A 25054-nucleotide genomic window follows, 5' to 3' on the forward strand; every position below is an offset into this window, starting at 1 on the left:
CATTTACACATCGCACCTGATACTCATTTGAGGCTGAGTCGCCGTAGGGGAGGCCCATGAGCAGCTCTGATAATCGTCACTGATGTTGGCCGTGAGCGGGAATTGAACTCGAGTCGCCGGGTTCGTAGCGCAGCGCGCTAACCGCTAACACCACCGCTCCTTGGAACAAGTGCACGCGCACACACACGCGCTTACACACACACACGCTTACACACACACACACACGCTTACACACACACGCATACACACACACACGCTTCCACACACACACACGCTTCCACACACACAACAACAACCGCCATTCGCCACTAAGTGGCGGTGACGTCACCACGACGCTTGTGCCAGGCTATGTGCACCGTGAGGCCACGTGAAGTGTCGAACGCCCGCTGGCAGGAGGTCACTGGGCAGACCCAGGTGCCACGGGTCGACTGACTGAGATGACTGGCTGATGCACCACCTGTGCCCCCTACTGTGCCAACCTGCTGTGCTTTAGCCACCCGGTGCTCCGCTCGTTGTTCTGAGCGTCGCTCCTCCGCCCTCCGTTGTTGTTGGAGGGCGACTGCCTCCAACTGCCCAGTAGCATCCTTCACGAGCCTCCTCCACAGAGGCCGATCTTGACACCGCTGGTACCAGTCATCGGCAAGTCCACTCAGCTCCACGTCCTCCTGTACCACATCACTCCATCTCTTCTCTAGCCCGTGCCGCGCCCGCTTAGCCCCCTCAATCCGGCCAAACAAAAGCTGTTTCGGCATGCGGTGGCTGGGCATGCGGGCTACATGACCCAGCCATCGCAGCCTTGCCTGCCGGAGGAGCTCACCGATGGGACCCTGCCCAGATCTTTCAAGGATTTGTGAGCTCCTCACACAATCCAGTCTGGTTAAACCCAGGATGGATCGTAGGCAGGCCAGCCTAAATGTTTCTAACCGGCGAAGATGTTCCATTAGGGGGGTCCACGTTTCGCAAGCGTAGAGAAGGGAGGGAATGACCGTGGCCGAGAAGACCTGAAGCTTAGTGCGGAGCGACAGACCAGGTAGCTTCCACACAGCGTTACGCAATCGATGAAACACACACACGCTAGCACACACACACACGCTTCCACACACACACACGCTTTCACACACACACACGCTTCCACACACACACACGCTTCCACACACACGCTTACACACACACACACACGCGCGCTTACACACACACACACACGCGCTTACACAAAGATCCCCCATATAGCCTTAACAGACTAGGGGCAAGTGCTGTTAGCGAGCACCTATGAAGGTCGGTAACGGTACACGAGGGGGTGGGTGGCCTGCACCACGCCCGACCGCCTTTGTCTCCCTAGTGGCAATGTTTACACACTGCACCAGGTACTCATTTGAGGCTGAGTCGACCTAGGGGAGACCCGGGACCGGTTCAGATAATCGTCACTGGTGTTGTCCGTGAGCAGGAATCGAACCCGGGTCGCCAGGTTCATAGCGCAGCGTAGCGCTAACCGCTACAGACACACGCGCTTACACACACACGCGCTTACACACACACGCGCTTACACACACACGCGCTTACACACACACGCGCTTTCACACACACACGCTTACACACGCTTACACACACATGCCCTTGCACAGGCCCTTACACACACACGCACACTTGCACACACACACGTGCGCGCGTGCTCTGTGGTTTACATCAAGGAGCGCGGCAGTGCCCTCGTATCAGTATGCAAACTCCATCATTGTCATCGATTGAACATTGTCTCATGTAGCGCGATCCTATCGCAGGAGACATCTCAGTGTGATTTGTAGCGTCTCGCGCTCATTTCCTGCGGAATTCAATATCACCAGGTCATTATTACCTTCGCGGGCGGCAGTCCTAGCCAGTGCACGCGTTCCATGATTACAATCAGCATTGCAGTATTATAAACATTCACAGGTTACGGCCAGTGTACATATTCCGCAGCTACGAAGCAAGCATTTCTAAATGTATTACTTGTCTAAACATTATTTAAGCTGAACCAGCGCACAAGTTATGTTGTTTGGTTGGTCAGTAAATGTCATCGTCCACCATAGATAGCCGAGAGCCACCATGTCTGAGTAGACCGTGGCTCATCTCCATTGCAGGGCCAACATCAGTCTGGTAAATTCCACATTCCTATGGTAGGACCAGTATACATTCATAACAACCATTGTTGACTTCTTATAAAGTTATACCGTTTTTCCCAGTAAACGGGAAATGTTGGCCCAAAGTTCCACGTTTACTGGGTTACTAACCATAAAGAAAAATACGGTCAGAGTTGAATCCCATTCCAAGGTGCCACCCAGCCACACAAATCAGCAGAGTAAATTCACGACCATGTTAAAGTTATCTCAACTCAGAGGGCCAAACATTGAGGAGACCGAAAAATGCAACACGAACAGCAATTCCGCAAAGCGGTATTTGAACTGCCAGCCTGATGATTGTAAGTCAAAGAATCCACCACGGTGCCACTCAGCCATACGAAGTATTCTGAATAATGGTTTATTTGTAAAAAAAAAAAAATCTGTATATGTTTATTCAGGAAAATATTTTTCAATCTCAAGACTTGTTCAGGAAGGTTCTAATTAATGGATTTTATTTATTTTAAAGTCTAGAAACTTGGGTGGCAAAATTCCACACAATTGAGTAGTTTATTCCTAAAAACTCTACAATGTAAGACACCTCGTTCCCCACAGCTAAGCAGTGCCAATGATGCTACATCTTTATGCGATGCATCAACTCCTCCTTCAGTGCACTAAAGTGGAGAAATGCCCCACCAAACCTAATCTTACGTCATCACTGAGCAGTCCATGAGTTGTTAATGTAATGGGCTATCATCATCATCACAATTGTCACCCTCTTCGATTGCCACTGCCTACAGGTGAGTGAAGGTCTCTTCATGCCAGCACCATCCCTCACGGTCCTGCAATTCCATAATACATCTCACTCCTGCACATGTCATCATCATCACGTTGTCCATCTCCTATGATGATGACCTCCCTTGCGTTTGGAATCGGTGATCCTTCGGCATCTTATAAATGGTTATTTAGTTGGATTCCTGTGAGTTTGCTCGTGACTTATAAGACCTTGGCGAATGCCAGCACATGTACTGATTTCATGGCTCCACATCCGAGGTGGTTGTCCTCTTTGCCATGATCTCTCATGTAGTTCAACTCTTCTGGCAATATGTCCTGCCCAAGCCCACTTACTTTCATGGCCAATATGGTGTTCATGATTTGTGTTTGTTTCCTGTTTGTTGATTGGGTCGTTGAGCCAGGCTGGGTCGAGATTGGGCAAGGCCATGGCCCCACGTTTCACGCAGGCAACCAGAGAACACAAGACTATTGATATGTCGTGACTTGGCACTCCTAACAACAAACAAACTGCATATATTTAACAACACGCACTTTTTTAAAAAAAAGTCTAACAAATATATAATTAAGAATGAGGATTGAAATAACATTATTTAAATACGATAAATTGTATCCATAATTATCATACTCTCTGGGACACTATTCTAAGATCGAACCATGTGTTCCTCTTTCTCTCCTAAGCCAGCATCTGTCCATGCTTCTTTGCACCCTTAGCAGCTTGTGTTCTATATTTCGTCGTCTGTTTCCGTGTTCACGATGGAGACACCACAGAGGGTAAAGTTCGTAATTTCCGCTCAGACACATGACTATGTTGCTTTTCATTATCAAAGTCAGTTTTTCAAAAGCCCCTATCGTACATTATTCCCTCATTGCACAAGTCCATTGGTTCATCACGGACGATAACCCGATAGAAACTGAGGCATTATTGTAGCACAAAATATGTACAAGAAAATGAAATATTTAGAGGCAGGCATATCTTGAATAAACATTTTTCTCGAGGAGGCAAATAGTGTTTATAATAATGTAATCGTATTTTCCCCGAAAAATGAAGGTGTCTATACCAGCATTTAATTAGATCAGGAATTCAGTGTAAATGTTCTTGGGCGCGGGCAGTATGAGATTGTTTTATCCAGGTGGGATTTTATCGCAAATCAATCGCACGCATCAGTATTCTGAGCTGTACGTTTGGAGAGACGATGGTCCCTCATTATCGCACAACACATCTGGGAAAACGAGTGCAAACATGGATATTAAGTGATGGCAATTTTAATCGACAGATATTAAAATAGCGACCAGACCCGGAGCCATGTATTGTGCTGTCACTTAGTGTGGGCGATTCATTGCCTATTTTTCATTCAATATATTGGTGCATCACGTTGACTCGAGCCCGTGACTTGTATCCAAAGTAATGCTAATGTCAAAAAGTAAATTGGGTTTCCATTAAAAAGTTAATTACAACTGTTGTGCATGGTTAGTCAATTTAACACGTAGGCTTTCACGACCAATATTGTTCAAAATAATGTTTTGTGAGTTAAATCGCGTGAATATATGTGTGTCGTTAACCCTCCACCACCCGACACAGCCAGTAAGTAAGATTGTCACCTGAACAAAACGTACCAATTAGTTACTACTTCAGCACATGGGTGTGATGGAGAGTAAACCCGCAACATTTAGAATTTGAGTACAACGTTTCGCTGGTGATTACAAACAGGTTCATCAGGCGATTTGACAGAATTCTGGTTGGAATCACCAGCGAAACGTCGTACTCAAATTGTAAATGTTGTGGGTTTACTCTCCATCACACCCATGTGCTATAGTAGAAGTGAATTGGCACATTTTGTTCACGTGACAAACCTCACCAATTGGCTGTCAGACGGTGATGGGCTAACGACACAATCATATTAACACAATCTAACCCAAAAACATTCATCATGAATGTTATGCATGGGTGACATGGCACACATTTTAATCCTTAATTACCTCAATCCAAAATTCACTGATATTGCCACGATTTCTTGCGACAGCTAATGTTGTTTTTAGTTTCCATGGTCCTAATTTAATTCAGCGAGCAGCGATTCACGAATCACAAACAATAACTGCTGCTCCCTGATTGACCTGATTTATTAATTGTTTCAGCCATCAAGTCAGTCTCCTACAGAAAATGTCACCAGGGCTCAAGGACATCAGCCAAACTGGATGCATCTAATCTGAAGTCATTCGTGAAAACTCTGCATGCCGTGGGGATGCATCGTCAGACCATGTCACTGAATACATTTTTAAAAAATATATTGACTTGGCGAATTGTGACAGCCAATCAGGAGAGCCCGGTGTAATCCCATCTAACCCTGCTTCATTTGCAGTGGTGGTAACTTACGGACCGTGTCTTCACGAAAGATCATATTCATCTCCCGATGTGCAATGCAGAGCAAGATAATGTACTTACGCGTGAACATGTGATACCTTGAACCCAATTTTCACGAGCTTTACGAAATAAAAAAAGTTGAACAGACTCCCGATTGAGATTACAAAGCATCAAGTGTGAAAGTAGATAACTGTGAACATGTTTACGTTTAAGATATTGCCATCATTAACTTGTTTTTTTTAAGCATGTATAATTTATGATATGTAAGCACATTGCTGCCGCTGTCGTCTGCAGGGCTGAAGTCGCGCTTGAAAAAGGGCTGTGTAGCTCAAAGGGCTTCTCCAGGGAAATAGACTTCTGATTCTGAATGCAAACGACCGCGTCAATGTTACCCCTTGCATTTCGAGCCTCTTACCACCGCTATGCATTGCTTAGAGCTGACAAGTGACAACAGAGTGTATTCTTCCCAAAAATGCTAAACTATCCTGCATTTTTTTTACAGTGAACGCTAACACTCAATTTAGGATGGAATGAGTACAATGCATTAGGATTTAGATAGCGTCGAAATACATCTCAAAACTAGGCAAACTGCCTAAACATTAAAATATCCAATCGTGATCAGCCCCCCTAATTTGTTTAAAGCTTAGGGATAGCTCAGTACATCAACAGTCTCTGAAGTCGTAAGTTGTAACCGTGAGCTCAAATTGATTTGAGCTATACGTTACGAATCCCTCTAAGGTCAGTCAAATGAGCACCTGCCATAGAATATTGAATTTCCACCATTGTCTCACAACTCCCAACACAGATGTATGTATGTTGAACTTTGATTTGAAGCTTTCGTGACTGCAGTAATTCATATTCTTAGCTCTTTCGGTAAAGTCACGTTGAAGGGAAACAATTAAATAATAAAATATATAAAACAATAAAATTCTCACGTTTCGACCATAACACAAACGGTCGTCATCAGGTGTGTCGGTTTGCATTAATTTATTTTTAAACGGTGTATTTATTTATAAAAAACCGTCAGCGCCACGCGCAGCGATTTGACAGTTTATTTATAAGGACGAATCCATCTATGTTCTGAAAAGAGGAGGGGGGAGACGAAAAATTAATGTATGCTGTCTGAAAGCCACTGTAAGCGTGAACAATCAATTAAGACCTGAAATGGTTTATCAAATCGTTCCAATGATTGCTAAGCCAGAATCCACCGACACACCTGATGACGACCGTTTGTGTTATGGTCGAAACGTCGTGAGAATTGTTATTGTTTTATATATTTTATTATTTTATTGTTTTCCTTCAACGTGACTTTACCGAAAGGGCTAAGAATATGTTGAACTTCTTTCGCACCATAGGTAGGCAACCGCGTGAATCGGAGGTGCGTGGGAAGAAAACTCGAAACAGAGATGACCGTCACCAAGAGGCACATAGCAGAGCATCGTGAGACTTGCAGCCAATGACGTAAGGGAACTTCATCACATGGGTTTCAATAATTATCAAGGCTCTAGCAGCAGCACAGTGTGATCGATCATCAGCAAGGCTCAATTTCTCACACGGTATGTTCCGTAACGTTGCTATAGGCTCGCTTGGAAGCAGAGGATCATCGGTGTAAGGCACTACCACGAGAGTAAGCGTGCCTGTCCATGCACTAGGTGCCTCTGTGGATGTGCAGGCTTTGATTTTAACATAGCTATTTCTGTGACCAGTCACAAGCTAATCCCTCAACTGTTTCAATGCTAAATTCTCCTGTTTGATATGTAAACCCCTTTGTCAAGGTGCCTCACTTCTCTCAACCAGCTTAAAAGACGCTACGAATCTTAGCAGCGTCCATTGTAGCTCTGTCGTCCCGACAGGTCTGTTCCTTTCACCTGAAGGCCACTTGTGTTGTGGCCGAAACGTCGTGAGAATTTTATTGTTCTATTTTATTATTTTATTCTCATTCTACGTGACTTTACCGAAAGAACCAAAGAAGATGAACACTATCTGTGGTCGTGTGGAGTGTTTTTTCCGGGCCCTCCGTGTTTGACCCCTCCACATTTAGCATCAACATGCTTCTTAGAGCATTTGGCTGCTATACATTTCCACGCGATAAGCCAATTCGTCGAACTATCGTGTGTGGCCAGGTCGCTTCTGAAAAAGTTACCTATATAGCTCAGTGGGCCTTACCTGGTAACAAAAACATTGGCGATCGTAGTTATGTTATTGCACACGATATTACTGTGGTATAGATGTTACGCGTCAACGTTTCACGTGTTTAAGGGCCGTCCATAAATGACGTCACGCGATTTTGGACGATTTTTGACCCCCCTCCCCTTCGTCAGACGGCGTCACAAAAAGTCAGACCCCCCCCTCAAATATGACGTCACAAAGCTCTGCCCCCCCCCCCCCCCCCAAAAATATAAAACATGCTTCAAATCGCTTTAAACTATTGTCATTGTAGTGCGTATCTAATGTGGCGCTGCACTCTGATGTTGTAGGAGAAAACATTTCTTAAAAAGTCTATTTAATTAAGTAGAACGTGTTGTCTATATTTATATTAAAGTTGCGCATTTTTACGTGACGTCACATTTCTCAATCAACCCCGCCCCCCCCCAGGTGCGTGACGTCATTTATGGACGGCCCCCTTATGAGCGCGGTGCCGCGTGCCCTGGCAACGCCTCCTCACCAATTCGTTGCGTTCGTCCGCGAGCAGCGTGTTCCGATCCTCCAGCTTCCGCACGACGGAGCCCAGCTCGGCGATTTTCATCTGAAACCTCCGGGCGTCCCTCTCGTCCAACTGATGCTCCTGGAACAAAACACAACTGCCAATATCCGTCTCGCAGAACCCAGGGGATTTTGTGGGGGGGGGAGGTGGCGGGTGAGGAGACTTGACGGGGTGGGTTGGGTTGGGGGTGGGGTGGGGAGCCGCACGACCAGAGAGGCTTAACCGAGAAACTAGACTGGACGCAAACCCCCAGCTCGGAGCGCCGATTTCAGAAGACCCGTTGAACACCGTCGGGGGAAAGTTAGAATCTTTAGATTGCAGGAGGAGGAATCCGATGAGCTATGAAGCTCGTTTTTTTAACCACAGATGTCCAGTAATGGGCACGGGGTCAGCGAGTTACAACAAGCAAACAATGCCAAAAAAACCGATAGGAGTGCAAAATATAGAAAATGGTAAGCAAGTAATTAAATATAAATAAATGATAAATGACAACATTTTTTTTTTTATATAAGTCCGATTATATCAAGATTGGGCAAGGCAATACAAACAACAACCAACACAGTCCCAGACCACACCAGGATAACACCACACAGAAGCAGTAGTCCCTCAATACAATGGCACGTTAACTTTGAACAATCGGCACACAGGTAATGATCAAAGTAAAAAATCACATTTGCAAATGTGACTGTATCCAGCACACATTTGTATATGGATGCCAAATACCTTGAAAAGAATGAAACGGCCATTTCAAAAAATCTTAGTCATTTGAAACGTAAAAAGAAACCAAAATCTTCATAAAAATGCAATGTTACTCATATTGTGAAACCAATTAAGTGCACAGTACGCTTAGGTGTACATTTATAAGTGCAGTCATATTGAGTAGTGGATAAAATGTTTCGAGCGTGAGGAATGAAATGGACATCAACCTAACAACGGCAACTTTCCACGCGCATACGTAGGCGGTGGCGGGGTCGCTATTGAAAACAAAGCTGAATGTAAGGTTCCTGAGAGTGCGTGACACAGTATACAACATATATATTCCATCCCCCAAAAAATGTAAACCACCCATTGAACACAGACACACGCGGTGCGCCATGGCCTAGCGGTAGCGCATTCGCCGCTCGGTGCACAGGTTCACGGCTCGAATCCGGTGGCTGCCCTGATTAATATTGCTTGTTTAATAACCACGGTGATAAACGTTATTATGCATCGTCTGCTTCGCAATGGGCATACAAAAAAAAATCACCGGACAGTAGGCCACATTGTGCCGGCATCAGGGTCCAAATTTACCTGCAAAATTCTTAATAGCAACATTGCCATGCTATTTGCAGGTTATAATTTGTATATATTTGGCATTCGCACCACTCTGTTTTTACATATTATTGTAATATTATGTCCACCTGTATGCATACCTTATTGTTAAATGTACGTTTAGTATACAGAGACGGTGACATTATACATACACGCACACATGATACATACGGTACTTCTACAATGCACATGTACAAATGGGGTGGAAGAAGTGAATTAGTGAATTAAACAGGAGTCGTTGCTGTGCCGGAGGGCAAGGCATGCGTCGAGATCATCGCAAAGTCCTTCGGATCCCTCCATTCCATCTGGAATGTTCACCACTGGCTCAGGACAGCATCGGTGAGCTTTGTCCACTTCCCACGAGTGTGGGAGTGGAAGCGTAGGGGGGATACTTTGAATTAACCTTTCGGCTGTTTAAATTCATGCTTTTAAATTTGTTTTGTGATGTGGATATTCACCTTCAGGGGGCTTCTCCAACAGCGAGAGTCACCTTTGTAATTTGTGTTATAAAGAATTAAAGCTTTCGTCACTGCATAAATTACTCATTGCTTTTTTTTCGGTAAAGTCACGTATGTAGAAATACCATAAAATTATATTAAAAATGTTCTTAAGTTTGTTGAATTCTCGTCTCTCATCTTCTTGTTGTATTTACCTCCGTGCAGTTTAACGCTCTCTATGTGTTGCGTTTACGTCACCCTATGTGCTATTTGTTTTTTACACCTGATGAAGATTGCTTGTGTTGCGGTCGAAACGTCGTGATTGATTTATTTTAATATAATTTTATGGTATTTCTACATACGTGACTTTACCGAAAAAACCAATGAGTAATTTGTGTAATCTCCATGACCGCCTTTTGGAGTCCTAAACAAATACAGGTCGATCCATTTATAGAAACTCTAAACGATTTCTAATGAACCCTCTGACTCTCTCCTCACCAGGTGCTTGAACGTTTGTTAACGCGGTGCTTCCATATCGGAGGAGACTGTTGTAAGATTTAGCAATTTTACTGAGATGAGTGGGAGTCACAAAGAGGGCTCTCAAACAAATGCTTTTTTTTCCTCTGTCACTTCTCCAGATTATTTTGGTGGCCGATTAATATAATTGGATCGTTACTCTTTGGTTCTATTGGGTAAAGTCACGTAGTTATTTTATTTTCACCTACGTGACTTTACCCAATATAACCAAAGAGTATGGATCCTAGCAGTCACGAAAGCTTTAAATCTAGAATTGGATCGCCCTGTGTATGGCTTTACACCACCTGTGATAAAAATTCCCCCAAATATATAGATATTTTATTATATAACCACAGGCAAGAACTTCACCCCCTGAGTGTACAGGCAACCAAGTTCAAACAATTCACGTGGATTATAAAAAAGGGGCCTCTGTTTTACTACCTCCTATTTAATGCACTCAACTGACAAGCCCAACTAACACACAGGAACATAACGACATTCGCATTATTTCATTGGTTTGTAAAAAAAAAAAATCAAAGTGAAACAAAGCACGAAAAAAACAACACATTCCCCACGGTTGTTCAAAGGACGCTGAAGCGCACCGAGTTGTATAAAAATATAACGATTTACCTAAAAAGTTAAACGTAACGGAGACGTTTTAAAATAATTTTGACTGGCAAGTCGAAGTGTTTACGAGCTTGCAACGGCTTTGGGTTCAAATTGTGTCCTCCAAATGACGACGCGAGGTGCAGGGGAGGCTCCCAGGCTCGATCCGCTTGCAAATTAAAAGCCACAAGTTGTGTTCCGTGCAGACGTCCAAACAGCAGAAGGTAATCGTAACAAGGATAACAACAATAATTGTTTATACTATGGCAGCAGTGAATCCTTGCGGCGAGTGAAGAGGCATGCACGTCCGAGCGGGTTGCAGGATGAAGCCAGACACGAGACGTTGTGCCGTGTCCACAACGGGATGTTTGGAATGTTCATCAGCAGTGCCGGCCGGTGTGTGAATTTATAAACACCGTGCTGATGGGGGCACAGAAGTGTGCGGTGGGGGAGAGGGGAGCGGGGAAATGATGGAGGGAGGGGGGGAAATAAACAAGGTGGTCCAGATGTCTTGTGATCCACGTTTCATGCTCTAAAACATATTTTTTTTTTTAAAAAGTAAGGTTTGTTTAAAGCGGAAATGAATATGCAAATGAAAAAAACAATTGGGAGTCACAAGAAACCTGGACCTCTCTCTAGTTCATTATGGTTATCTTCATCTGAAGAAGTACCTCGAGCAGAGCCATCCCAGGGTACGGCGAATGGGGACGACTGCCCCGGACCCCGCACGTTGGGGGGGGTGCTGCACTTCGGTGTCAGATGTAATACTTCCGGTTTAGTGTAAAGGCGTTCTGGGGGTGATTTGTCCCGGGTCCTGCACCCCCCTCCCCCCCCATGGACGGCCCGTTAGACTAGATTGCGCGTGACAAGTTAAACTGGAATATCGCGGTGTCGTGAGCCACACGAAGGATCCCGGGTGGTGGCCGGGTTGCTACGCTCGAGGTTTTTCCCCGTGAAGCGTCGCGTCGGGGCGTGAGCTACTTGGCGATGCGTTCCACCGTTTGGTCACCGTCTCCACGCTCACGATCGTTACGACGGTTCGAGGGTTCGTTTCCCTTCATTTGTTTTGTGTCTCACGGCTGTGGCATGGCCCTGTCATCATCACGATCCATGGACAGGCAATCCCGTAGGTGTCCACGGCACATTTCGTAATTTGTTTCCAGTTTCCTCTGTCTCGTGCCAATATGCTCAAGTCGTGGCCACATCTTTCTGGCATAAATCTCCTTGCCCGCCGTCAAGCCATTTCTCTGCGAGGTCTTCCTCTCCCTCCTGGCCCCACCGGCCCATAATCACGAGCGGCCGCTGTTCATGAGCGTATTTCGAGTTTTAAAGCCCCAAAAAAATGTTGGATGTTTTTGTTGTTGTTGCCGTTAATTGCCTTAGGATTGTCAAAGCGAAGAGCAGAGAACCGCTGTCATCCGTTGTGAAACCCACCGCTGCTGGCAGCAGAGTATTGTGTCACTTTAAATCACAACACGAGAAGAAAAACCACAAACTACTCCCAAAGGTGCCTCATCGATCACATCAACAACACAGCACTCCTTTGTACGATGTATGAGAGCGTGTTGCTTCTTCACCGTACGACCTGGGGTAAATCGAATAATTCAGCAAAAACAGTAATCTGCACGGTGGATATTGGACCCCAACTGCTTCACGTGGCCACCTGGCACTTAACAATCTTTGGTGATGATCAATAAGCCACCTAAATATTACTCTCATACATTTTGTTCGAAGCACGTGACATTACTACTTTTGTGAATTGGCAGCAGTTCGGTTAATTTCACTAACGAAAGCGATGACAGTTTACTCGCTCTTGTATTTCTCCACAGTATATTACAAGGCAAGAGGAGACACTAAACTAAACAATGTATTTTTCTTTTACCAGCTAAGGCTCACGAAGTTATGTCGCTCGTTTTCAGAAGCGAGCTGGCCACGAATGACAGATCAACGAAGTGGCTTACATCACGTGGACACTTTTAGTAGCCAAATACTCGAAAGGCATGTGTTCTAAATGTGGAGGGAAAAACTGGAGGACTCCAGAGAAAAATCAATGCGGAGAACGTGCAAACTAATGAATAATCAGGGCGGAATAATGATGCAAGTCTGCGTGGCACACTGTTTGCCGCTTATGGCTCGAGCCCAGTGGCCGCCCTGGTTATTATCTTATTTTATATTTATATAGCCTGCCTTAGCGCAAGGCGCTCTAACTGGTCTAGAAAGCGTTAACAAAAGCCGAGTGATTTCGAGGGCATGGGCCGAGGAACGAGTGACCGTAGCAAAGGGCACGTGGGGGTCACGAAAGGGCTATAGGGGAGGGACGGGATGGAGTGGAGGAGCGAGGGGAGGGAATCTGAAGGGAATGGGCAATGGAGAAGAGGTGAGCTTACTGTAGGTATATTAACCCTGCTTCACAGTGGACAGCAAATATCCTGTGACCTTATTGAAAAGAGAATAGGCCAAGTGTGCAGGCCCAAATTTGACATATTAAAAAAAATATTCGCAAACTACTTAATTGGGTAAAAATGGCAGCTGTACTTGTCTGTGAAACATAGTAACTTTATGGCAGCCTTGAACTATGAAATAGCGTTAATGCGAAATGTACCAAATTTCTGGAATTCAAGTGGTCTGATGTGGCTGCAGTTTTGTACGAGACTCATGTATTTTTAGAAAATACAACAAGACACTTATCATCATGAATAAACATCGTCGTCCAGCATAGACACGGCACAAACCTCGCGTTCACGGCACGTGGAAACAATACAGAGCAGGGAAGCATGGCACCATGGGAAACCAAGCATGCACGGAAATTGAATCGAGGATGAAACAAAGTGCAAAATGTGAAACACAACAATTATTCGAGTGTGAGAAAGAGTCGTGGAAAAAAAAAATCTGCTGGTCATAGCCAAAAAGCCACGAGTAATTGTCTTCCAATGATTTGTGAGCTAAAGTTTTTGTTTCATGTACGTGTCATTGTATAACGTGAAAACTTATGCAGCATCACATACTGGAATCCACTGTAAGAGTCAAATCAAATTGTCCACCCATCTTCTTTGGTTCTTTCGGTAAAGTCACGTAGAATGAGAATAAAGTAAAGTCACGTCCAGCGCTGTCCTCCAGACAGTCTGGTCCCTTCACCTGATGAAGGCCACTTGTGTTGTGGCCGAAACGTCGTGAGAATTTTATTGTGTTATTTAATTTTATTAATTTATTATTTTATTCTCATTCTACGTGACTTTACCGAAGGAACCAAAGAAGATGAATCCTTGCAGTCACGAAAGCTTTAAATCGAAAATTGTCCACCCATGTTAAAATGAGCACGGGCCACGACTCAGCTCTGTTGGCGACCCCAAAAATATTGCTGAAAATTCCACATTCATATGGCAGGTATCATTTTTAATCACATGACAACCAGTGTTGACTTTGCACAAACAGGCACTCGTTTCATTGACCACTGAGCGATGTGCTGAGTTAGACCCTGACTAGGATTTTAACTGGTAACCATTTGATTGTACTGTATTGTAAATCCAATGCATATCTGCGGCCAGTACTTACTTTCAAGTAACACATAAAGATAACGAAGCCAAAGATTGTTGGGGCAAGGGCCATTCACGAGCACCTATGAAGGCGGACACGGTACACAAGGGGGTGGCCAACACCATGCCCGGCCGCCTTTGTATTCCCAGTCATGATGTTTACACACCGCACCTAGGAGAGGCCCTGGACCGATTCAAACATTTGCCACTGTTATTGGTCATGAGCGGGAGTTGAACTTGGGTCGACGGTTTCTTATTTAAATACCGGCCAGGTTCAGATGCCATTGTCCAATTGTTCACATGCTGCGGAATTGCAAATAGGTTACTGGGATTGTAACGTGCGTGCTGTGTTACAATCTCCATATACACACATACCGTGACACACACACATACGCAAATACACACAATCGCCCACTCGCTCACACTCAGAGATGCAGGCCACACAGCCTCACACTAACTCGACAACAACCGCCATTCGCCACTAAGTGGCAGTGACGTCACCACGGCGCTTGTGCCAGGCTTGGTGCACTTTAAGGCCGCCTGAAATGCCGAAGGGCCAGGTGCCATGGGTTGACTGACTGAGATGACTGGCCAATGTGCCACCTGGGCCCCCTACTATATGCCAACTTGCTGTGATTTAGCCGCGTGGCGCTCCGCTCGTTGTTGTGAGCTAACACACACACACACGCTTTCACAGGTCATTTGTTTGGTTGTAAAAAAGACATTGCCAGGATATGTACCGGTCCCCAATTTGGACTCTCCTGAAAAGGTCATGTGATACTTGGCGAGGTATTGCTAAGTGAAGCTTTAACTTTGTGACGGATCCTCACCCCCATCTGACAACAGCTGTGAATGACAAACACAGCATTGATATCGGTGTCCTATTTTCGCGCTGTAAAATGATGCGATGTATTTTATGTCGACTATTAATAAATATATCTGTAATATGTTAAAATGAAGGCCAAGTACGGTGGGATTAGTCGTTGTGAATGAATGCCAAATGTTGCCGTTTTTATTTAAGCTTCAGTGCAAAGAACTGTGGGAAGTCAACAGTGGGGGGACTTGTAGAGGTAAATAGACTGGCTCCACCATAGGAATGTGGAATTTTTCACCCCTGGCTCAGGGCTGCCAACAGAGATGACCACCAAAGACAAAGATCCCCCCGAAAAGCCTGAACAGACTGTTGGGGCAAGTGCTGTGAGCGAACACCTATGAAATCCGGCACAGCACACGTGGGGGGGGCCAACACGACGCCCGGCCGCCTTTGTCTCCCCAGTGGTGATGTTTACACACCACACCAGGTACGCATTTGAGGCTGAGTCGCCCTCGTAATTGCTCGGCGCGCTAACCGCTACACTACCGCTCCCCACCACCACACACTCATTTAAGTGCTATAAATTATTACTTGAAGGCTTATTAATCCGATAAAGTATCACGATAAAGACGGTCGCTACATCGAGCGCTTTCAGATGCGCTTCTGCGGCCGTCTGGAATGCTGTCGCTTCCGATATTATGAATCCCCTGGAGCTATGGTTTTTTCAAATAAACTTGATTTAAAACGCGTTTCTTTAGAGCTGCTTTTTGTGTTTAGTTTGTTGTCCTTTCCCGCACCTGCGATCAGCATGGTTGGCTACGTACGGTGTGAAAGAACTTCACCATACATGCACACATACTATGAAACTCATTAATTGGTGCAATGTTTCATTGCACTCTGTCTACTGCAGCACAAAATAAATGTGCAAATGAACAGTTCTGAATGAATGAAAATAAATTGCCAATTATTACGGAATTTTAATCTAACCAAATGTTCACGAGCGATGCTGACAAAGCACACATTTTAATAGATATCTATAGTTTATGCAAAGCCTTAAACAGCCATTGTTCTTTTTTTTCACAATCAATTCCTGCAAATGTGGCAAGATGGCATGAACGTTTTTAGCATAATTGTACCATCATTAGTAGCCTCATGTTATCACAGATCTTCCAGAACTGGGTTAACATTTGTGCAGTAATTCGGTAAAGGTGACAATGCTCGGTCACTGACAGCCAATCATCGAACAAATTAGTGGAGCTTATGCAATAATTGGCAATTGAGCATTGTGAGTTTAGCACGTAGGCTTTCGCAACAAATATTCATAATAAAGGGTTAGATCGCGTAAATATGTGTCGTTAACCCACCACCACCCGACACAATTACAAACCTTATTAATTGGCTGTGTAGGGTGGTGGTGGCTTATCGACACGTTTATATATACGCACTCTAACCCCAAAAAACCTTTAATACAATCATTGTGAGATCTCATGCCACCAATGAACCCAAACCATGCCATTAGGACTCAAAAGCTAGTTTCTGTACAATACGAATATGATTACATGCCCATGCACATCCCCGTGTTGTGAAAAAAAAAACATCTAACAATTGGAATGAATACTTAAGTTATAGATGACCCCATTATAACTGTGTTTCCAGATAGATCAAATAGCCTCCACGTGGCTCTCTTGAATTCCCTCCAGTGGAGGCAAAATAATTGCAGGGCTACTCCTTTACCCTTGCCAGAAAAGGTAACACCTTTAAATTTTGTAATCATTTTGGGTACTGACAAAGAGGTCCCAGAGATATAACTGTTCGACCCGTGCTATCAGTGCTCTGTATGATACTTGCATTGTCTTTGTACTGTTTGCCGTTCTCTCGTCTACCACTGGTGGTGAGACAAGGCCATGAAGAAGGATCTCTCTGGTGCAGGTCAATCAGCTTCAAACACAAATGCATACATTATCAGAGCATGTTTGTTTGCACGTTTTTTGCCACAATTATGCGTGGTTAATGCAGACCCGATGCCTTGTATCAGGTATTTATTTGGTTGTTTGAACATCTTAACACCTGTTTTATTGCCAGAAAGGGTAAAACTTATTCTTATTTTTCATCCTTTACCTTGTCTTACATTTGAGCACACGATGGCTACATTTGCATTTGGAAGTGTTTCGTTAGAAAACAGTGAAGCGAAAGTGCATGCATGCTTCATTTGTTGAAAGCGAAATTGTGGCCAACACCTAAAATAAGCATTCATTCAGCTCAAGTTGGTGAACAGATTGTTTTATATTTGTTGATTGGATTCGTAAAAAACAAAAGTGTTGTCTGCTGACGACTCGTCTGTTGTTCCCAAGCGCTGTGCATCTCCAATTAGTAGCACGGTTGGCTATGTGCGGTGCGAAAGAAGTTCAACGTACAGTGGAGGGAAAAAAGTATTTGATTCACTGCTGATTTTGTACGTTTGCCCACTGACAAAGAAATTATGAGTCTATAATTATAATGGTAGGTTTATTTGAACAGTGAGAGACAGAATAACAACAAAATCCAGAAAAACGCATGTCAAAAATGTTATAAATTGATTTGCATTTTAATGAGGAAAATAAGTATTTGACCCCTCTGCAAAACATGACTTAGTACTTGGTGACAAAACCCTTGTTGGCAATCACAGAGGTCAGATCTTTCTTGTAGTTTGACACCAGGTTTGCACACATCTCAGAAGGGATTTTGTCCCACTCCTCTTTGCAGATATTCTTCAAGTCATTAAGGTTTCGAGGCTGACGTTTGGCAACTCGAACCTTCAGCTCCCTCCACAGATTTTCTATGGGATTAAGATCTGGAGACTGGCTAGGCCACTCCAGCACCTTAATGTGCTTCTTCTTGAGCCACTCCTTTGTTGCCTTGGCCGTGTGTTTTGGGTCATTGTCATGCTGGAATACCCATCCACGACCCATCTTCAATGCCCTGGCTGAGGGAAGGATGTTCTCACCCAAGATTTGACGGTACATGGCCCCGTCCATCGTCCCTTTGATGCGGTGAAGTTGTCCTGTCCCCTTATCAGAAAAACACCCCCAAAGCATAATGTTTCCACCTCCATGTTTGACAGTGGGGATGGTGTTCTTGGGGTCATAGGCAGCATTCCTCCTCCTCCAAACACGGCGAGTTGAGTTGAGCCAAAGAGCTCCATTTTGGTCTCATCTGACCACAACACTTTTACCCAGTTGTCCTCTGAATCATTCAGATGTTCATTGGCAAACTTCAGACGGGCATGTATATGAGCTTTCTTGAGCAGGGGGACCTTGCGGGCGCTGCAGGATTTCAGTCCTTCACGGCGTAGTGTGTTACCAATTGTTTTCTTGATGACTATGGTCCCAGCTGCCTTGAGATCATTGACAAGATCCTCCCGTGTAGTTCTGGGCTGATTCCTCACCGTTGTCATGATCATTTTAACTCCACGAGGTGAGATCTTGCATGGAGCCCCAGGCCGAGGGAGATTGACAGTTCTTTTGTGTTTCTTCCATTTTCGAATAATCGCACCAACTGTTGTCACCTTCTCACCAAGCTGCTTGGCAATGGTCTTGTAGCCCATTCAAGCCTTGTGTAGGTCTACAATCTTGTCCGTGACATCCTTGGAGAGCTCTTTGGTCTTGGCCATGGTGGAGAGTTTGGAATCTGATTGATTGATTGCTTCTGTGGACAAGTGTCTTTTATACAGGTAACAAGCTGAGATTAGGAGCACTCCCTTTAAGAGTGTGCTCCTAATCTCAGCTCGTTACCTGTATAAAAGGCACCTGGGAGCCAGAAATCTTTATTATTGAGAGGGGTCAAATACTTATTTCCCTCATTAAAATGCCAATCAATTTATAACATTTTTGACATGCGTTTTTCTGGATTTTTTTTGTTGTTATTCTCTCTCACTGTTCAAATAAACCTACCATTAAAATTATAGACTGATCATTTCTTTGTCAGTGGGCAAACGTACAAAATCAGCAGGGGATCAAATACTTTTTCCCTCACTGTACACACATATATGCCTACTTTTTGGAACGTGATTTTATATCGACTGGGTTTGCAGAGTTTGGACAGACATTATTGGCAGAACTCCTACGCTGAGCAGAGCATTCAAGTTTATTTAGTTTTAACCAGGCGAGAACTCAAAGAGACCGGGATAGTCTCATTTGCCAGGGATACCTGGGGCATTAGTCTGCCAAGAGGAGGTAATGATTGCTTTGTGTACAGTCCAAATTGAGTAAAGTAAAAAGTGTGTCAAGGATGGTTCTGGAGGATTTTATCACCGTTTCTTTCTGGCAACAAGCATCCCTTATAAATCACTGCTTCACGCCACGTCAACTGCTATCTATATATGTGCAACATTAAATAACATCAGTGGTGCTAAGCTCGGACAAAATGCGAAATCCTAAATGTGAGGTTTTTTTTTTTTGGGGGGGGGGGGGACAAATCATTAGTGGCCGGGCTGAGATCAATCAAACGAGCAAGACAATCACCTGGTTTGATCCCAGGTGGCTTTGCCTGGATTTGAGACCTGGACCCTCGGTAGCCACACTAGGGGTATTATCACACGTCCCCCGAGCGGGAAGCCACCTCCTTCCGGTGCACAAGTGCAGCCCTCGTGTGGTTTAACATCACGGTAACCTTTATCTCGTGCACCTGGCTGCCCGGCGAATTTCCAAATTAACATCGGGAGGAAGAAGGGGGGGGGGGGGAAAGAAAAAACAACAACCGCCCTGGGATCAGGAACCCGCTGGAATGGTGACAAATGGCTTCGCGATGGAAACTGCTGCCGCTCGCCGACCCGGGAGACCCCGTTGGGACGCCGGGACACGGAGACACTCGCCAAGATTTCACTGCCGCCGTTCTCTTCCCCCCCCCGCGCGTGCGGAGATGACGACGCGAGAGAGCGAGCGAGCGAGCGGGATCGACGTCTTACAGGGGGGCTGCCTCGCGCGTGCTCGCCGGCATCCCCTGCACCGTCGGCGGCCGAGGGTTGCGCCTGCGCTTGCGCCTCCTTCCTGGGGCTAGCCAAACGAACCCCCGCGCGTCTGGGGGCGCCCTCCGACCCCTCAGCCTCTCTGGCCGCCGTGCCCGCCGCCGTGCCCGCCTGGGGCGGCGTCCCCGGCGACAGCGCCGCGTCGTCTGCCGCCCGCCCGTCGCGCGGCTGAGTCTGCAATAAACGGCGAGCAGCCTCCACCTGAGCGCCCAGCTCTCTCTCCAGCTCACCCGCCGCTCGCTCCTTGGAGCGCAGCTCGTCCATCTATAGACACACGGGGGTGGGGGGGTGTGGGGGGGGGTGGGGGGGGGGGGTGGGACACGCGCGCGCCTTTACTGAGCCGGGACCTCGCCGCTCGGCTCGACGTCCGTCCTTGGAGGGAAGCAGCGTGGCCAGCAGTCGTCGTGAACCGTTAGCGCGTATTTCGCAACCACCAGGCAAGCAAATTCGGGACGTTTTGCACGTCAGAGACGTGCCAACCACCCCCCCCCCCTCCCCTCGAACGAATGTCGTTTTGAGACGATATGCGGTGCAGCAGGGAGTGTGATGAAACCTGGAGATGTCATTGGGCCTGCCAGGATTAAAACGTCACCCAGGACACCCGTCAAACGAGATGTTTTCAATGGATTTTCGAGATCGAAAAATTAATAATAATGCCTTACATTAATTTGCAGGAGCATTAAAACATATTTTTATTCGAAGGCAGTGTTTATAAACAACAGTTGTGCAGTAGTTTAGGCCGTGCTTGTACACCAGTGTCAATTCAGCCGTCAGATTTACATCAAGTGTCAAAAAATATAGGGGCCACAAGGGCATCACGCCAAGTGTGACAGTGGGACTTTGTAAGAACAAGAAATCCGATGAGCCGTGAAGCTCTCGTTCACAGATGTTCAGTCGGGGCGGGTCACATCAAGTTCCTGACTATATATATATTTGCTCGCAGTAAAGTGACGCTCACAGCTCTGCACTAGTTTCGCACCTCAATTGGAATTGTCTGGGCGACACAATTCGAGTTCACCCTGCCGCCTCACAGTGCGTGCAAGAGGCCTCGTCCCATCTCCCGCGAGGGACCCCAGTTACACAAAATATCCAATAGGGGGCAGCACTGCCAAAAGGTAAAATTAAATTTACGGCACCGCGTAACGTTGGCGTTTGGCCACGGTATTACCGCTGCACAGAGAACACCCGATCGGCGTGTGTCACTTTCCTGAAAGGAAGGGACAATTACCAAAAAAAAACACACCACAAAACTGCACTCTTTCGTTTTCATACAATTCGCAACATCTGTCCTTGGTAATGGAGACCATTGAACATATTTATGCAAGAAAAATGGCAATTTACCTGTGAAATGTACACTCTCCGCCTCATTAAAAATGAAGCCAGTGCATTATGGTTCGGGCTCGGTAAAACCGCACCAAGTAAAAACCATAATGCACTGTGCGCATTCGTGCCGATAAAATTCAAAGGCTCTGACTTTCTAACAATCGTCCACGATTTGGCATGAGAAGAAAACAGCGAATCCCGCTCAATTGCATTAGGGCATGGGCCAATTTTTGAAAGTGCAGAGTTGACTTGTCTCATTGCAATATCAATACAAAGGCCATGTTTGTAAACATGGTGCCAGCAAGCGTTGCTTTTTGCAATTTTGACTTTTTCACCTTTCACGTAACAACCCTGCCTCAGCGACAACACAATTTTCGTGACGGTGTGGCACCATCAAAACCAAAGAATGTCACTTGTGTTCAGCTTTCCCCAGTTCTCCAGTATAAATAAGTATTGTGATTCCAATAGTGCATGCAACCTGCTCACTTTCTATACATTTGTGTGTAATTTATGAGGGCATGTCCCATCATTTAAATCGGGTGATGGAGTGCACAGGTAACGTGGTTACGTGATACGTGTGATGATGTATTTTGGTTTTGGGATTACACGCCACGGGCCCATAGGCTCCACGCTTACTGCATGCCATGGAAAAGCAATACAGGCAGCCGATAACAATGCAGAAAAATAACGACGCGTCTGTCCGCTGTCAGCCAATAGGATAACATCGAGCTACTTGGCTCACGACTGTGGGAAATAGCTTCAAACATGAAAAAAATATGGATATAAATATTCCAGGTACTTTTTTTTAAACGTAGGTAAAAATTTACAATGATACACATTCACGTTGTTTAGTACGGTGTAAATAGCAACCTTTGTGTACCAATGTATAATGCAATATAAAAAATGGTCTAAATTGATATTACCTATATTTTAAACGTGGAAGTAAAAAAAAGATACTGAATTATGCGCTGGGAAATTTATAATTGAGTCTTCAATCTTGATTTGAAGCTTTCGTGACTGCAGGAATCCATAGAAAAATAATAAGATCACGACGTTACGATAGCGACACAAGCCATCGTCATCAGGTGGGACAACCACAGCAAAAAAAAACTACTTCAGCAGTTTTTTCTTGCTGTGGTTGCCCCACCTGATGGCGACAACCACAGCAAGAAAAAAACTGCTCATGCAAACCGACACACCTGATGACGACCGTTTGTGTTATGGTCGAAACGTCGCGAGAATTTTTATTGTTTTATATATATTTTATTATTTTATTGTTTCCCTTCAACGTGACTTTACCGAAAGAACTAAGAATATGCTGAAGTAGTTTTTTTTTTGCTGCGGTTGTCCCACCTGATGACGATTGCTTGTGTTGCGATCGAAATGTCGTGATCTATTATTTTTCTACCCACGTGACTTCACCGAAATAACCAAAGAGTATGAGTCTTCAATATTGATTTCAGGACAGTAACTCTTGAATTGTGAGTTGAATAGTGGGCAAGTAATCATACCCCCACCCCGTTCCCACAAAGTGATTCAACCAACTGCCACCATTTAATTAAAAATGTATTTTGCCTGCCTGGTTTCGTCTTATTTTATCGTCTGTACCGATACACGTTTAATTTTGTTGTACACTTACAGAAAATTAGCCTAAACGTATATTTAGCATATCATTGGCATATTATTTACATCAATCATAGATTCATGAATGCACAATGCGCGCGGAGAGAGCCGAGCTTTCGCGAACACGTGATGACGCTGGATGCAATCTCCAGCAAAGCATCGTACCACGAAACTGTCAACATTTTGCTTGGGCTCTTCAACATTCCTCCAGTTTGCTCAAAAAAACAAATCATTGGATGCAATTGATACATTTGTCCCACGGTAGTGACGTTAAGATTTGATTGGCCCTATCGGGCGGTGGATGGTCTTTAAAGAACTGCTTCGTGACCGTTATTCGCCACGTTGCATTGCAACTCTTGAAATATTCAGCCGTTACCGAATTTGAAAAAAAACGGCTCTTGTTACTTTGGTTGCCGACCTTCGATCTAACCCAAAATAAACTATGAAGCACGATTGAATGGATGTATTGTGAGCCTAGTGAACGCCTTTTGGAGCATTTTGACATTGAAAGGAATACTGCATGCCATGCAAAATATCCATGCATATGTGGGATGAACATTCAAACGCTACAAAAGCAGGCTTCTTATTGTACTTACAAAACTAAAATATTTTTTTAATTTTTCCCAAGTAAGGCCCACTGAGCTATATAGCCCTTATTCAGAAGCGACCTGACCAGAAATGATAACACAACGAAGTGGCTTATCATGTGGATATTTAAAGCAGCCAAATACTCTAAACGCATATTTCTAAATGTGGAGGGAAAAACCAGAGGACCCGGACAACAAAAAAACACGCAACCACGGGGAACACGCAAACTCTAAATATACAGCAGCAGGCGTCAGGGATCAGTTTCGAACTCATGTCCTCCTGTATACCAGGCGAGGGCGTTAACATCTCGCCACCGCGGCGCCCCTGCTCTCTCCAGATGCACCATCGCCTTGCAGCTGTCATGCAAAATCAAGCCTTCTGCTTTGTTCCATTTATAGACCTTGCTCTTACAAATCCACAAAAATAATGGAGGGTATTCACAACACAGTAAGAACATGCACAACATGCAACATGTTTTGCTGCATCGCAGGGTGTAGCAGAAAGTTGCCCACACGGGCAGTGACGTCAAGTTGCGTGCAATTTTGATTGCCGGGTGTTCTATTGCAAAAAAAACAAACTTGTTAGAGCAGGTGAGAATTTGTTTCCACGCAAATGTGAACTTTTATAGAGAGAGAAAAATAAAAAAAATATCTATCAGAAAAGAGAGGACAGAAAGCCAGCGTAAGAGACCAGAGTCAGTTGAACACGGAGGCTTTCGCAACCAACAAGGACAACAAACTAAGGATAACAAACTAAACAACAGGAAAACAATTATAATCTATGTCGATTAACTGTGACTAACTGCATATTCTCAGATTAACACGATCCACTCTAATTTATGACCACGTTAATCCCCCTCTGGTCGTCGCACCTGATAGGCTCACGGTGATGACATCACCATCGCTCTAGTTAAGACCGAGCCAGGAAGACTTCTTCACAATTCTGGCAAATCGCCTGATGAAGCTGGCTGCTGTAATCACCAGCGAAACGTCACTTCTCAAATCGTAAATGATGTGGGTTTACTCTTCAACACACCGGTGTGCTGAAGTAGTAGCTAATTGGCACATTCTGTTTACGTGACAAAGCTTACTAATTGGTTGTGTCGGGTGGTGGTGGGTGAGCGACACGTTTATATTTACGCGATCTCACCTAAAACAAACCCATCATTGTAGTGTACGTTACCCACGTGATACAGTTGACTGTAACACGTTGATGGCAATTATAACTGCCCTCACAATGCAGTTAGATCCACTAAACATTCCAAACTATAATTTAAGAGGTTTGCTGAGTCTAACAAAACGGGACTTCTGGCATTTATAGTCGAATGCAGTCTCGCAAAAAAATCCTAGATAT

The 25054-nt window shown here is 44.9% G+C and overlaps 1 protein-coding gene across 3 annotated transcripts in view; it reads right to left on the reverse strand.

Moving 5' to 3' along the window:
• Positions 1-25054, reverse strand: part of LOC116941207 (janus kinase and microtubule-interacting protein 3-like) — a 265525-nt gene that overhangs the window by 137490 nt on the left and 102981 nt on the right. For 2 of the 3 annotated variants that reach the window (XM_076066382.1, XM_076066383.1), the window contains exons 5-6: positions 20108-20431; positions 7910-8029 (exon numbers count right to left, since the gene is read on the reverse strand). In XM_076066382.1, the coding sequence (XP_075922497.1) occupies positions 7910-8029; positions 20108-20431 (444 nt within the window). The remainder of the gene's footprint in view (positions 1-7909; positions 8030-20107; positions 20432-25054) is intronic. The other variant, XM_032952008.2, reaches the window with a different exon arrangement.

This window comes from Petromyzon marinus, chromosome 11 (assembly GCF_048934315.1).
Source record: "Petromyzon marinus isolate PM22_M1 ecotype Great Lakes invasive population chromosome 11, UKy_Petmar_22M1.pri1.0, whole genome shotgun sequence".
In the NCBI taxonomy this organism is placed as follows: Eukaryota; Metazoa; Chordata; class Hyperoartia; order Petromyzontiformes; family Petromyzontidae; genus Petromyzon; species Petromyzon marinus.